The sequence below is a fragment of the Monodon monoceros genome, unplaced genomic scaffold (genome assembly GCF_005190385.1).
Source record: "Monodon monoceros isolate NGI ecotype Baffin Bay Population unplaced genomic scaffold, NGI_Narwhal_1 Super_Scaffold_10, whole genome shotgun sequence".
Taxonomy (NCBI): domain Eukaryota; kingdom Metazoa; phylum Chordata; class Mammalia; order Artiodactyla; family Monodontidae; genus Monodon; species Monodon monoceros.
Genome location: NW_021703766.1, coordinates 43,433,369 through 43,450,054, shown reverse-complemented (window position 1 = coordinate 43,450,054; position 16,686 = coordinate 43,433,369). Strand labels below are relative to the sequence as shown.

Below are 16,686 nucleotides of genomic sequence, written 5' to 3'. Positions count from 1 at the left end.
TTATTTACCATATATCGGGAGCTCATAGCATCTGACAAGATGTTTACCTCATATTTAACTGGCTGGGGTAGAATTAAGCAGGAAGGGGACTGTCTTAGCTTGAGCTACTATAACAAAATACCATAGACTGAGTGGCTTAAACAACAGACATTTATTTCTCACAGTTGTAGAGGCTAAGAAGTCCCAATAGCAAAGTGCTGGCAGATTTGGTGAAGGTCCATTTCCTGGGTTGTAGACAGCTGCTGTCTCACTGTGTGCTTGGTGTATACACGAGGCATTCCTTATAAGGGCAATACTCCCATCATAAGTGTGCCACCTAATCTAAAACTAATTAATCTCCCTAAGGCCCCATCTCCAAATACCATCACATTGCAGATTAGGGCTTCCACACATGAATTCTGGGCTGGGGTGGAAGGGGGATTTCCTTATTCACCAAAAACAAATCTTTAATATAATGGTATTAAGCAGCAATGGGCTTCAAATTACTTTGTTCAGAATCCTCATGCTGTAGGACGTGAATCACAATTTGAACAAATGCAAAGGTATACTATGTTTTGGGACAGAAAGACAGTATCATAAATGTCATTTCTCCCAAAGTAAGTGTATATGTTTAGTGTAATTCCAATTAGAATATCAAAGCGTTTTTGTAATTTGAGAAAACTATCTTAATTTATATAGAAAGAAAATTAGATTAGCCAATAAAACTGAAAAACAGGGAGTGAGGGATTTGCTGTAATACTCAGTATCAAAATACAATAAGGCTAATATGTTATCAATTAATATGGTGTTAATATAGGAATAGAAAAACAGATTAATGAAGCAAGAGAATATAGAAATAGGTGTTGGTATAAATCAAAATATAAGGCAGTTTAAGTTGAATGAAGAAAAGATCATATGGTTAAAGGATTACATAGCAAAGTTTTAGTTGAGTAGGAAAAGTGTGGTATCAGTAAAGGATTAAGAACAGGTCTTTCCCACTGATTCATCTCTGGAAAAATGACTTTAGATTTGCCTTTCTACCAGTTTCCTTGAAGAAAACACCACTGTAAATCTCTCATCTGTAGCCTGTATCTGGATGGGGTGAACTGTTAACTGACATGTAGACATTGACAGCCTATATAAGTAAGGCATCACAAGTCTTGGGAAACCAAGGCAGTGGCTTCTCTGTGCTTAAATGATTATCATTGTTACAAGTGAGTGTGCCCCATGCGATGGTGGCACACCGTGCAGATGCCCTGGTTGGTTATTATAAAATGTGCTGGATGAGAACGTTAATGTTTCCCAGTGCTGAGGTGAACCACTTCCATTTTGATCTTTTCTCCTCTGTGCAGTGCTGAAGCAGTGGAAGCTGTGCTTGCTTGGATAGTTGCGGGACTGTTGATGAACATGCTGTGAAGACATTTTTTTGTCAGGACAAATCTAATAATAAACTTAATGCCAGGTTAAAGCTTATTCTGCTCTCCCTCTCTCTTTTTTTGATTGCTAGTTCAAATCTGTGATTGCTTCTGGTGGACATGCAGGTGTCAGAGCTGTGTGACTTGCTGATAAACTGGCTGCTGGATTATTTTAACAAATTGTGCTTGTATAACTGGCAACCCATCTGGAAGAAAAGAAAATGAACCCTCATATATGACATTAAAAATTCAATTCTAGATGGATTAAATATTAATATATTGCAAAAAGGAAATAGACAATTTATAAGAAAACCTAAGAAATAACATATATAATCTAGAGATTAAAATATCTCTATAACCAATCCATAAACTTCCTAATGTCTAATACATGAAGAAGTCTTCAAAACTGACAAAAAGATAAATAATCCTATAGGAAAATAGGCTAATATGAAAATTTACAAAGAAGCAAATCTAGGAAAAGGTGAGGTTTATACTCATCAGACAAACATGAATTTTAGTATAATACCACCTATTGCATGGCTGGAGGAAACTTGTCTTTTTGAAAATAACTGATTGCATCTTAAAATTTTAAAATAGCACATATCCTTTGATCAAGCAGTCTCTTGCCTATAATCTATCCCCTAGAAATAAAAATAAAAGGTAAGGGCCAATATAAGGGTGTTTACTATAGTGTTGTTTGTGATGGCAAATAACTAGCAACAAGTTGAATTAGTAGGGGGATGGCTGAATAAATTTATAGCACACAGTATCACTGAATACTGTGCAGCAACTGCTTATCTTACTCTATCTGACCATTATAATCATTATTGTTGCTAGGCCTTGGCACTGACCAGCTATAGGCACCAAAAGGTAATCCTCCTTATTTGGTCTGGGTTAGAGTTCCTAGTTGCTCTGGTGATTTCAAAGCTGCACCAGCACAAAGGGATAACACTTAAGGAATATGAGAGAATGCTTAATGAGAAATGGAAGGAAAGAGAGGATAATTTAGATTCACATAGATATATATGTATCTTATTTGGATACATTACCTCACAAAGTCAACCTATGGCATTTATAATCTTATCTCAAGACCAACCTTCAAATATGCTAATAAGCCATGCAGTGCTATAGTTATAGTAGCATAGTATTATTCTGGGTTTAAAAGAAATTGATATGTTTGAAAGCAGCCTAAGGTTTGTGTTACATACTCATTTTTTATCACTATTGAAAAAGAACACTAAATGCTTTCTATATGTCAAGTTATTGTGGAAAGGAATCAAAAATCCTCATAAATATTTGCTTTTAATAAAAGAATTCTGTTTAGGTCTGAGATCTCCCTTTTCAGTGCCATTTTCCTGAAGGAAACAAACTAGAGGTGGGGGAAATTGATTGACTGTGGCAGGTTAGAGAAGAAAAATAGTCTGAGTTTAAAACTCAAGCTGAAATGCAAGAGTTGATGTTTTACTCAATGGCATACAAAAAAATGTAAGAGTGACATGTTTTCCTCATTTAAAAAATGTCAAATTTCTAATGCCAATACTGGTTATGTGGACTATTAAAATTTCTGATAAATGTTTCTGAAAAACTAATTATCTCTAACAAGTTTGTGCATGTATTACTAAGTGATATGATCCTTAGATGTATGTGATTCAATCACCTGTTGCAAAATCATGCTATAATCTACTGTGGTCTCAGCAGAGACCACACAGAGATTAATGATATGACATTTGAGAGTAAATTTAAATAACTAGATTTGTTACCATTCCAATTTTTAAAATTCATATTTTATAGTAAAGATATGATTGTAGAAATATCTTCTGTAAAATATCTGCATCTAACTGGGAATGTGAATCCACTATAACATGTACTCCATATAGTTCCCCTACTCCTATCCCTATCTTTTTTAATTTTCAGAAGTTTAAAAGAAATAGCATAAACAACAGAATAAACTCATATACTATTACAATTCAGAATTAACTAATATTTTGTTTTATTTACTTGGAATCTTTATTTCTTTTTAATGAGATAGATATTTAGATACAAAACTGAAGTATCCTTTAACTACCATGTTTGGCCCCATTTCCCTTCTACTGCCTTTCTTTTTAGAGACAACCACTTTTGGGAATTGAGTGTGTATTCTTCCAATCCATTCTTCATAGTTTTACATAAAAATGTTCACCCATAACCAATACTTTAATACTAATGTTGGTTAGTGTTGATTTAATTCAAATTCATACAGGTATAATTATAATATATTCACTTCATTTGTTTTCACTCTACATGATTTTCATATCTTTCTCTATTAATACATATAGATTTAATTTGTTAAACTTAACTACTAGAGAATATTATACAGTGTGACTGCATCACATTTTATTCATCCATTTCAAAAGTGACAGACATTTGTTTCCAATATTTTGCTAATATAACTCATGCTGCAATGAACATAAAGGTACAGGACTCCCTGGGTACATGTATCAGTTTCTTCACTATATGTGTGTATACTCAAGAGTGGGTATTCTGGAATCTGTTTTTGAAATTCTTTCCTACCCTGAGGTTTGAAAAAATTCTCCTATAAAATTCTTATATTACTAAGTTTTGCTCTTTGCATTCTAATCTTCACAACACTTTTGGATTTTTAAATAAATACTTTAATGTATAACAACAGCAAAGATCTAATATTTTTCCATATGAAGAGTCAATTACCCTGAGACCATTTTTTAAATCATCCAGATTTTCCTGCCAACTTGTGATTACCACCTCTATCAATTGCTAATTCCCCATAAAGATATGCATATGTTTCTGGATATAATATTCTGTCACAATCTTTGTTTTCTATTACTGCATCAAGAGCACATAATTTTGATGACTATACATGTAGCAAAACATGTAACAAAAAAATGACAATTTTGGGCTTCCCTGGTGGCACAGTGGTTGAGAGTCCGCCTGCTGAGGCAGGGAACATGGGTTCGTGCCCTGGTCCGGGAAGATCACACATGCCGCACAGCGGCTAAGCCTGTGAGCCATGGCCGTTAAGCCTGCGCGTCCAGAGCCTGTGCTCTGCAACGGGAGAGGCCACAACAGTGAGAGGCCCACATACTGGAAAAAAAAAAAAAAAAGACAATTTTATCTCTTAATTTCACATCTTAATACCTCGCATATCTTTGTCTGAATGCATCAAGTAGGCCTTCCAGAACCATGTTGATTAGTGTCCATGACTGGATTCTTACTTTAATGAGAATGCTCCTAAAAGTACAGCAGGAACAATGTTTGTTGTGGGGGTCTTGGGGGTGTAGGTTTTCATGATACTGTGATAGTTATTAAATTCTCAGTATATTACATTTTGAGCTGTTGCTGAAGGATTTTCCACATTCATGTGACTTTACTGTAAAATGAATTTTCTGATATACTGTTTAATACAAATTCTCTTGAAGGTGTTCCCAAATTCAAGGCATTCAGAATTTTAATGAGTATGAATTCTCTGGTGTCTAATATGATGTGACTTCTGGCTAAAAGCTTTCCCACATTCATTACACTGATAAGGTTTTTCTCCAGTGTGGATTCTCATATGCAGAGCAAGAGTTGAGAACTGAGAGAAGGCTTTCCCACATTCATTACAACCATAGGGCTTCTCACCTGTATGGCTTCTCATATGCACAGTAAGAGATGAGCTTTGACAGAAGGCTTTCCCACATATTTTACATTCATAAGGCTTATCACCTGTATGAATTCTCACATGTACAATGAGAGATGTGATTCGAGAGAAGGCTTTTCCACATTTATTACATTCATAGGGTTTCTCTCCTGTATGAATATTGTGATGTTTAATGAGGTACTGCTTCTGCCTAAATATTGTTCCACATTCGTTACATTTATAGGGTTTCTCTCCAATATGAATTTTCTCATGCTCAGTGAGGTTTGATTTCCCACTGAAGGCTTTTCCACATTCCTTACATATATAAGGTTTCTCTCCTGTATGACTTCTCTGGTGTCTAATGAGGCTTGACTTCTGAATGAAAGCTTTCCCACACCCTTTACATTCATAAGGTTTCTCGCCAGTATGAATTCTTTGATGGATAATGAGGTTTTCCTTCTGGCTAAAGGCTTTTCCACACTCATTACATTTAAAGGGTTTCTTTCCACTATGGATATTCTGATGTTTAACGAGGTATTGCTTCTGGCTGAAGGCTCTTCCACATTGATTACATTCAAATGGTTTCTCTCCTGTATGAATTTTCTCATGCTCAGAGAGATATGATTTTCCATTGAAGGCTTTGCCACATTCCTTACATACATAGGGTTTGTTTCCAATATGATTTCTCTGGTGTTTAATAAGGCTTGGCATCTGAATAGAAGCTTTCCCACATTCATAAGTTTTCTCTCCAGTATGATGTTTTTGATGAGTAAGCAAGTTTCCCTTCTGGCTGAAGGCTTTTCCACGTTTATTACATTTATATGGTTTCTTTCCTGTATGACTTCTCAAGTGTAGAGTAAGGGATGAGACTCGAGAGAATTCTTTACCACATTCATTACATTCATGTGATTTCTCTCCAGTATGCATTTTCTTATGCTCTATGAGGTTTTGCTTCAGGTTAAATGTTTTTCCACAGTCATTACATTCATAAGGTTTCTCTCCAGCATGAACTTGATCATGCTGAAGGAGATCTGATTCAGGCTGAAGGCTTTCCAACATTCTTATCATGCACAGATACCTTCTCCAACAAGAATTCCTTAGTATCTCTTGACATGTGACATGGATGAAAGCTTTTCCACATTCAGTAAATTCATGTTTCTCTCCAATAGTAATTCTCAGCTATCTAACAAAGTTGAATATATGATGAAAAACTTTTCACATTGGTTATCCTGTGATTAGCTGATTACAAATTGGGATGAAATATAGCATCCTCATTATATTCTTAATGGTTCTTGCTTAGACAGCTTCTCTCATATTTAAGTGTAAATTAAATGTTCCAAACTCGTTTAAACTGAGTCCCATACACAGAGGAGTTGTCTTAAAGAATCAATGTCTGTGCTCAGAGGAAATACTTTTCTGCTACCTAGGTTTTCTGAGTTTTTCTTTAGCTGTGCTTTCACGGAGAAGGATGAGACTTAACCCACAAGTCTTTCCTGTTGTGTCTTTATTATAAATTTCCCAGGCCTTTTCTAAAAAGGAGTACAAAAAAATCATCATTGAAAAGAGTTAATAACTGTAAAATATTTAATGCCTGGCATGTAGTAAACATTCAATAAAGTAGCTATCATCATCATCAATATCACACTTGTAAATTTTCCCACTATTTTTAATAAAATTTCAAAAATATGCAATTTAAAAATAGACTCTTTATTTCAAACCTAACCTACCAGTATAAAAGAAAGCTCAAATGCAAATAACATCCATGGGTGCATGTAGCTTAAACTGCTTTTAAATGAAACAATGTATACTTTACATATCAGTAAAGTAAGGGAAAACATAAAGAACAGGTGACAAACAGGATGAAAGACAAACATGTAATATTTGGAAAGCCTAGGATGAAAGGATAAAAAATAAAATGAATAGGAGTATTAATAAGGGCTATGTGGTTAAATAAGACATTTATTTCTACATTTTCCTGAAACTCCATTAAAATGACAATAGGGGATGAAGGGCATTACTCATAAAATCTAAAAGGTTGAGGAGACAACAGTGAATGAAAGTATTAAGAAATTTTGAAAGGAAAGCAAATAAAGGACTGTAAATTAACAGCAGAACTGAGTGACTTAAATAAAATGCTAGCAGATGAGGATGCTACTTAGAAGCAAGGTAATCTGTGACACAGCTGTCAACAGAAAGGCACTATAACTGGAGACATTGCATGAGAGTGGAAGGTGGGGCTTATAAAATGAAAGGAGCAGCTGATACACCCAATTCTCCTAACTGGAAAGAAATAGGAATTTATTATCCAGACAAAGTACAACTGCGAAACTCCAAATTTAGTGATGACAGGGAAAGTAGATGAGAGTACCATACTGAAAGAAGTGGATGAGTAAAAGTTTATATATAGTATAGGCTCCCAACTTCTTTCTTCTGCTAGACTCTAAGAATGCTGGTAGTTGTTAGATAATGGAGGGGTTCTTGTTTGAAAAAAATGAGAAGATCATGAGAACACCTACAGATACTGACATTTGGAGTCATATAAAAGAAAGACTTAGATATCTGACTGAATGCTGCACAGTGAAGCCCACCATTTTACAAGACCCACCCATGGACACAGAGATTACAATAATCTTTCTGGTACCTCAATGTATTAATGTAGGGTTAAAGATCACAAAAATTGGACAAAAGCCATAATGTGAAAGATCAAACAAATAGGAAAAAACAAGGCAAGGAACAGAAGAGCGCATACATACAATATATAATTAGTATCACAGAAAGCTAAGAGATTATATAGCAATGAAATATTAACAGGATTCTATAAATAAGTGCTTTTGGAAATAAACAGTATGATGCTAACCTTAAAAATTCAATAGGTTGGAGAAAAAAATACAGAATATCTCCCAGAATAAAAAAATTTTTTAAAAAAAAGGGAAGGAAGGGAGAAAGGAATAAAGAAAGAGAGTAATGACTGGGAAATTAGTAGTTTAGTGGAGGAATCCAGGAGGTTCAAGAGAAAATATGAAGCACCAGAGAAAGGAGTTTCAGAGAAAATATGAAGAAAAATGAATGCAGGAAATTTTCTGAACCCCATCTTTCATATTAGCATGTTGATAATGATTAAATTGATTACATTTAAAATAGATAAAATAGCTGTATAAAATACGGGAATAAACACCAACAGACACAGTCAAATGAGTTGAAAGTGGCTGTCTATGTGGAACAAAAACTGTGGGTGAGGAAGAATGGAGCAAGCATAGTTATAATCCTATTTGACTTTTAAAAGCCCCTATTTGTTATACTTACAGAGATCTTGAAGACTTGAGCCTTTTAACTTGACTCAGTCTATAATTGTATAATAACTATAGACAGTGCTCTTTTTATCTACTTACAACTGAGTTTCACATGGGCTAAACAGCAAAGTACACATATATTTAATGGGAAAGAAAATATGCCAGAAAATAGCCATTTTTACTTCCAAATCTGATTTTGATTTCTATTTTGATTATTGGTACTATGGTTTCTTGATACAGAAACTGTCATTGCCATCAAATTCAATTTTCATTTATTTTTCTCCTTTCATTATGCCTGATATACTGGCACCCAAGCCCTTTTCTTGTCAAGAGCCCTTTCCTTGGCCTCTCTCTAAATCCTTTCTTTTATAACTGTTTTCCATCCACTCACTGCAAACCTTGGACATTATCCTGATCTATCTGTCTTAAAATTATATCCTTATTTTCTTATAAATCATTTCAAGAACTGATAAGTAATATGCTGCCACTCATATCAGTGCTATAATTTCCATAACTAGAAAAAAATACCTCAACCCTCACTGCATACCATAAGCAAAAATTCACTCAAAATCAATTATAGACCTCAGCATAAACATTAAAACTATTAATAAAAAACTATTAATATAAAAGAAAAAGTGGTAGACTTCATCAAAATTTAAAACTAACGCCCTTCAAAAAACACAGTTAAGGACTTCCCTGGTGGCACAGTGGTTAAGAATCCACCTGCCAATGCAGGGGACACGGGTTCGAGCCCTAGTCCAGGAAGCTCCCACATGCCATGGAGCAACTAAGCCCGTGCACCACAACTACTGAGCCTGCGTGCCACAACTACTGAAGTCTGCGCACCTAGAGCCTGTTCTCTGCAACGAGAAGCTATCGCATTGAGAAGCCCGCGCACCGTGATGAAGAGTAGCCCCTGCTTGATGCAACTAAAGAAAGCCTGCATACAGCAAGGAAGACCCAATGCAGCCAAAAAATTTTTAATTAATTAATTAATTAAAGAAAAGAAAAAAAAACACAGTTAAGAAAACAAAAAGGAAAGCCATAGACTGGGAGAAACTAATAAAGGGCTTGTATCCAGAATATATAGAACTCTTGAAACACAATAATAAAAATATAAACAATTTAGTTTTTTAAATGGGAGAAAGACTAGGGTAGACATTTCACAAAATAAAATATTTGTGCTCAAGAATGCAGACAAGAAGGATAGAAAACTGGCCCTTCTGCCAATAAGCTTCAATGTATGTCTCAGACATCAAAGCAAAAAATACAAATCTAACAGAGTATATACTTAAGATCCAAGTTGCTCTGGAAGCTACAATATAAGATGGAGATACAGAGATTAGAGAGATTGGGCTAGAAGTGAGAGACAGTTTAATAAAAATGAAGTTCAAAGTTGAACAGTGGATAGGATTTTGATAGATGGGTCACTGCACAATCAACGGCAAAGATGCAAAGAATTTCATACTATGAAGGGGGAGGTGAGAGCAGTGCAACTGTTACTATTTAAAGCTAGAATAATAATCATAATCACCAACTGTGCAGTGAAGGGAAGAGGGAAACTGAAAATATTTATTGTAAAATGCATAAAGTATACATCACTCCTGGTAACAGACAGTAAATAGATATTATCTCAAATCAAAGATGAAGACTAAGAAAATTATGAATATAAAGGCAACCATAAGAAAAAAATATAAACTTTCCAAATTTTTGGGAAAAAAAGACATATATTCAAAACAAAGAAAGATCCTATAGCAAAAGATACAAAAGATAAAAGATGAGGCAGAATTTAAAACAGTTGGGAATTCCCTGGAGGTCCAGTGGTTAGGACTCTGTGCTTTCACTGCCAAGGGCATGGGTTCAATCCCTGGTCAGGGAACTAAGATCCCACAAGCTGTGCCGCATGACCCCCCCAAAAAAAAATTAAAACAGTATATAAAATAAAATCAGAGAATCAATACCAACCATATTGTTCCTGTCAATAAGTGCAACTAGAATAAAAATAACTATTAAAAGAGCTATGATAGGATCATACAGAAAATTCTCAGGCCTCTCCAGAATCAAAAAACCTGTGGGTAGGGCCCAGCAATCTGTATTTCACAAGCCCTTCAGGTGATTTTGATTCATGCTAAAGTTTAACAACTGATATTAGCAAAACCCCCCTAAACTATATATATACAAGATATGCATGTAAAACAATATATAAGAAATGGTGAAAATAAAGACTAAAGATAAAATAAAGAAGATAATCATGAATATATAAAATACAGAAATCCAAGATACAAAAACACATTAGCAACTGAGAAGACCACCTCTCTCAACCTAGGAGATCAAATCCATGAAATATGCAAACATATAAAAAATGGGAACATGAAATAAAAATATGCACTTATTTATAATATAGAGCTAACTAGTTTATTCTGCATCTTGAAAATAGGTAGTGAACCATCTTTTAAAATGCTCAGAGAACATTCTCAAAATCAGTCCACATAGTAGGCCTATAAAATCTCAAATATTCCACAAAGTAGGAAAGGACAGATAAAATTCTGACTAAAAAAAAAAAAAGTCATAAATTAGGAAAATGAAAATCTTTCACGTGTAAATTCCAAAATCTACTGGCTTGAACGAACTCTTTGGTCAAAGAGGAAATTAAAATAAATTGTGTAATGTTCAGAATGTTATTCAGAACACAGTGTATATCAGAACCCAGAACCCATAGAACATATTTGAAAATAATGCGTGGAGAAGTTTTAGCATAAATGTTTACATTATTTTTAAAAGAAATAATCATAATAAACATTCCAACTAAGGAATTACAATAAGGAAAAGTAAATAAAAGAAAAACAGAAAAATTAGTAAAGCTAAGAAAAGAAATTAATTATTACAAACAAAAATAGAAGTAATAATAGATTCATGAGTTGATTCTTAGGGAAAAACTAAAAGGGAATAAAAGCAAAATTACAAAAATAAAAAATGATTATTTGGGAATAAGGATTGTAGAGATTATTTTGCTCAACCCTATGCAAATAAACTTGAAAACCTAGCAAATATAACCTCTGAAAACTGAGACCAGAAAAGACAGAAAATCTAAACAGAAAAATAAACATAGGAAAAAAAGAGATAATCATTCAGACATTTTATCACCCCAAAGTCCCAGTATACATGGCTTAAGATGTGAATTCTACTAAACTTTTAGCAAAGTACAGTAATACTATATATTTAAAATTTTCCAATTCTTAAATTCATTAAATTTGCAAAAGCATGATGCTCAACAGATCAGGACTAAGTTCTGTATTACTAATAAGCCAAAAGAAAACACAGAAATTATATCTCCTTGGTAATTAAAGCCCCTTGTATTTTTACAGGGATTATATCAACATCCTTCACACATACTTATCAAAACTGAATTTTTTTAATACATCTTTAATGGAGTATAATTGCTTCACAATGCTGTGTTACTTTCTGTTGCACAACAAAGTGAATCAGCCATATGCATACATATATCCCCCAATCCCCTCCCTCATGAGCCTCCCTCCCACCCTCCCAAAACTGAATTTTTTATACTGTGAAATGACAGTCCTGAACTGAACTAGGCAACATTGTCTGAATACCAGGAAAAATGGTCCTTTCAACAGCATTTATCTTGTGGTTTAAAAAGTATTTTCAAAGTATAAATCAAAATGCTCTAATGCCAAGCAAACTAACTGTGTTATAATGCCTGAGTTGAGTAGTTGCAACAGAGATCCTATGGCTTACAAAGCCTAAAAACTTACTACCTGGCCCTTTACAAAATAAGTTATTGACCCCCCCCCCACACACACACCCTAGAGTGGTGATTCCTCTCTCCTCTACCAGGCTGGAATAAGGATGCATTGCTGATCCAGCTTCAACTACAACTAAATGATAAAGAGACACCTGGAAGAAATCTGGATCTTAAAGTACCACAAAGACCAAAGCTACCACGCAAATTTTGACTACTCACCACATAACTGATATGTGACCAAGAAATGAATTCCTACATTCCTTAAACCAGCACATTTTGGGGTTTATTATAGTCACTTAGCTTTACCATGATTGATAACAATTTTTAGTCCAGTTTCATTGCTTTACATATCACGTATCTGCAGATGCCAACTCAGCTCAGGCATTGTAGCTTGAAAGTAGTCTCAGACCCTAAGAGAATGAATGAACTTTTTACAAAAACACATAGCAGGGTATAGTTGCCAACCTCTGCTCTTAACAGGTCACCATTTAAACAGAATACATTGAGTTTGCTTAACATTTGAGCATTTTGATATATGTTACAACTCTTCTCAACGTAGCAATCACAGTAATCTTGTCACAGTCAAATCATGTCACTGCTCTGCCTGAAAGTCTCCTTGTATACTCATAAAACATTTAGAAGCATACAATGTTAATAATTGCTGCTTCCAGGGAGCAGAAATGGAGAACTGAGAGCCAGGAATAAGGAGACATATCTATTCTTTTAATTTCTATCAAGTATATGTATTAGAGTTTAAAAATAATAGTACTATTTCTCTTTAAAAGTAACAGGGAATTGAACTAGTAGGAAGTCAGCACTTATTTCCAAGCCTGCATTATTGTAAAAAGCAGGAGGTGGAGAAGAGTTATACTATGATATCTGGAGGTAAGAAAACAATAAGGAATAAGGATAAGGGGGTAAAATTCAACTCTGAGGTATATAACGATAGAAGGAGGGAGAAATGATAGTTAAATTTTAAAGAAAAGAATCTACGTGCTAGTTTTTGAAAGATTACAGATCTATAATCCTTGGCAAGAAGGACTGAATGAAGGAAAGGAGTCTAGGCATATAGGGAGAAGTAAAAAATGGAGAATGTTAGTGAGAGGGAGAAGCACGAAATTTAGGCTGTAGAAGTCATAAAATTGAGACTGCAAATGAGGTAGAGAGGCTGGCGTCCGGAATAGAGGTTAGAGAGGCACCCAGTCCTCCAGAATCTGAGAAAAGAGCACCAATCCAGGAAGAACAGGTGGAAATGTTACCTAGGTATCTAAAGAATTCCTAGCAATTTTCACTCCAAAGGATGGGGGCTGATAAGAAAATCTCCTCAAAAAAAGTTTCAGGGAATTCCCTGGTGGCACAGTGGCTGAGAGTATGCCTGCCGATGTATGGGACACGAGTTCGTGCCCCGGTTCGGGAAGATCCCACATGCCGCAGAGCGGCTGGGCCCATGAGCCATGGCCGCTGAGCCTGCGCGTCCGGAGCCTGTGCTCCGCAACGGGAGAGGCCACAACAGTGAGAGGCCCGCGTACCGCAAAGAAAAAGAAAAAAAGTTTCAGATGTTGTAAACTCACTGAATAACTGTAATGAGCTTTTATTCCATTCATACCTGCTGGGTTCTTCCTAACTCACCTGGAGAACACCTCCTTTACATTTCTTCCTCAATCATCCATTGCTCTTCTTGTTTGAACTGGTGACTTTAAAATTCGAAATACTAACATAGGACTTGGATGTTACTGCTGAAGGTCAAAGCAGCATCCCAGAATTCAGGCTGAGCCCTTAGACCCTCAAAGGAGTTGAAGGATAAGGAAAGTGCAGCTCCTGGGGATACAAAAGGAAGCTGGCTTGTGAAAAAGAACAAAGTAACGCTGACCCTTTGGCTTAAAAGCTGGAGCACATACATACATGTGAGCACATGGAAAAAGAGTATTTGTAATTTGCATCTCAGGCCAAACTCATTATGCCATTTAAAGGCTCCATACATTTCAAAAAATGGGAAACAGAAGCTATCGTATTTTCAGAATTTAGGTTATACAGAGAAACTACAAGACTGAGTTGCTAGGGTTCTCTAGAATCACAACCTGTACGGGTACCTTTGAGCAGGTGTCACTTGTAGCCTTGCTCCTGACTGAACAGTCACAGTCACACTTTTGAGTATCATAATGACACTTTTCTCATAAGTGTGAAGTCGCCAACCTTGAGTGATATGGATAAAATATAAAGGGAATGACTCTGAAATAATTCATGAATCAGAGCTCTTAAAATTTTTAGAAGCCTAATATTTTACCTAGGTTATGTTACTCTAGGAGAAATTAAATATTTTAAGGGTCCTATAATTATATGGTCATTCAATTCATTGGTTCAGCAAACATATATATATTTCTCACTTATTATGTGTATTGAAAAGACCATGGTCTCCAATTTGTAATGGGGTATGATAGCTAAAAGGATCATACTTCCTCACAAGCTTGATCCAATGTAGTATGCTTAGAATCTGCCTGGACAGTGCTATTAATTGATGAAAACAGGTAATACAGAAGTGGGAAAGGATGGAGGCAAACTGCAGGAGGAAAGACATAAGTATGACATTCCTGACATATAGAGTCTGAAGTTCCTATGCAACCTCCAGATAGTGCTGTCTATTAGGCAGTTGGATATATGCATGAGGAGCCCAGGACAAGCCTCAAAGAGGAATGATCATTTGTTAGTCCTGTGTCAGGTGAAGCCACAGCAGTGGAATTTTGTTGCTCATAGAGTTCTTAGAGGTGAAAAAAAATGATCGAAGTCAGAAACTTAAGAACACTAATATTTCAGGGAAAAACAGAAACGTTAAGTCACTAATGGAGGGTTTTTCTTTTTTTTTTTTTTTCGGGGGGGGTTGTTGTTCCTTGGTTTTGACCGGAATTATAAAAATGAGAGAAGTATTATGGAAATCAAGGAAACGTTCAAGAATGAGGCAGTGATAAACACCTGAAAAGGAATGGAGTGAACACAGAAATCTAATTCCTCCATCCCAATTAAAAATGGAAGTGTACAAAACATGCAAGCAAAAATGTGATTCTTATCCGTGCCCTAGCTGCTGCATCCCCTCACAGCTATTTTTATTTTCTGTGTAACTACAAATATACATTCCTATCCCCACTTACTAAAAAAAGTAGTGTATTATACCAGATATACACTTTACTTTCTTCATGTAACAAAATACATTGCAGACTTTTAAAATCTATCTAACATATTGTATATATTTCCATTTGCTCAAGTCTTCTTTTGGGTCTTTCATTAACATTTAAAAATAATCTTCATAAAGGTTTTATACATTTACTGTTTATCCCTAGGTGTTTTATCTGACTTGTTGCTATTGTAAATAAAGTAGTCTTCTTTATAACTATTACTGATTATTTTCTGTATGTATCAAAGCTATTATTTCTATACATGAATTTTTGTACTGTGGTACTTTTCTTTTTCGTTTTATTGAAAAATATGTTAAGTGTGATAAAATACTGGAAGAAATTCTCTTTGTAGATAAAAGAAAAATTTGTTTCTTTACATTTATAAAGGCCATTTCGTTTGGGGAAAACCTGGTCAAATTAGGAGTCAGACTGCCATGCTCACTGACAAACCAGGGAATCTTAAATCCGTTACTTGATTTCTGCACCAAAGACAGGACAACTTGCTTCCCAATTCCGTCTGTGCTGTGTGCACTAGTGGAAACTACCTCTTAAAGCTATTCCTTAGTCCAGAACTTCTCAAAGCAGCCTTACCAAAATTCCTTCAAAGAATTAAGAAAATTCAATATCTACAGGGAGTCTAGACAACCAATAACAAGTTTCCCGGAAATCTTTCCTCTTTAAAAAAAAAAAAAAGAATGCTGATTTTGTTTTTTACTCCACAATGAGTCTGATTTTAGCCTTTTCCCTTTCTCATCTTTCACAGATACGGATGCTCCAGAGAGATGCATCCTTATCATTATTTTAGAAACTAGAAAAGTGAGGTTTACATGGTACTACCCCACTAAGTTCACAATGCCACCCAAACTCACAAACCTGGAACCATACAGGTTGCAACTGTACAACCCTCTCACACTCCCTCACAACCTTTGTCACCCACCGGAGAACCCGCCCGTTTCCTTCTGTACCCCTGCCCCCATCCACAGAAGCTTTGAACACTGCACGTCACAGGAGGCGATTCCTCCCCTTCAGTTTCCCCAGCCCGGTAGTAGGCTCCACAAAACCTCCCTTACAGCCTCCCAACCGGATTCTAAACCCAGAAACCGAGGTCCCGCAACAAGATCTGCGCTTCGCAGAGCCAAAACCAAACTCACCAGCAGACAAAGACGACGAAGGCGAGCCGGAAAGACTGCGCCTGCGCTTGCGCTTGCGCCTGCGCACTCCAGGCTGGCGAGCATTCCCAGAGGTCTCCTGGGTTCCACCAAGCCTGGGCTCAGTACCGGGCAGAAGCAGTTGATGTTGGCCGGTTGTCCATTTTTTTTTGACTGTGGACTACATTTCCCAGAAGTTTCAGTGGTTCGAGTCGGCTTTTCGAGTCAGCTTTCGTGCTTTCTCAGCTCCACCATAGTTTGTGGGACTGTCTTCCTGGTTGGGGGAGTAG

At 35.8% G+C, this 16,686-nt stretch overlaps 1 protein-coding gene across 3 annotated transcripts; it reads right to left on the bottom strand.

Annotated features, from left to right (window-relative positions):
- Positions 1 to 135: 135 nt before the first annotated feature.
- ZNF260 (zinc finger protein 260) lies at positions 136 to 16,541 on the bottom strand. Of its 3 annotated transcripts, XM_029212674.1 has the most exons (4): positions 16,400 to 16,541; positions 13,711 to 13,899; positions 5,031 to 6,557; positions 136 to 1,600 (listed from the first exon to the last, which is right to left on the bottom strand). In XM_029212674.1, exons 3-4 carry the CDS (start codon positions 6,094 to 6,096, stop codon positions 1,524 to 1,526), a joined length of 1,143 nt encoding a protein of 380 aa, XP_029068507.1. In that variant the 5' UTR covers positions 6,097 to 6,557; positions 13,711 to 13,899; positions 16,400 to 16,541; the 3' UTR covers positions 136 to 1,523. The 3 variants fall into 3 exon arrangements, with proteins under 3 accessions (XP_029068507.1, XP_029068490.1, XP_029068498.1); XM_029212657.1 differs by lacking the exon at positions 136 to 1,600 and having other exon boundaries at positions 4,711 to 6,557; XM_029212665.1 differs by lacking the exons at positions 136 to 1,600; positions 13,711 to 13,899 and having other exon boundaries at positions 4,711 to 6,557; positions 16,400 to 16,416.
- Between the last annotated feature and the right edge of the window lie 145 nt (positions 16,542 to 16,686).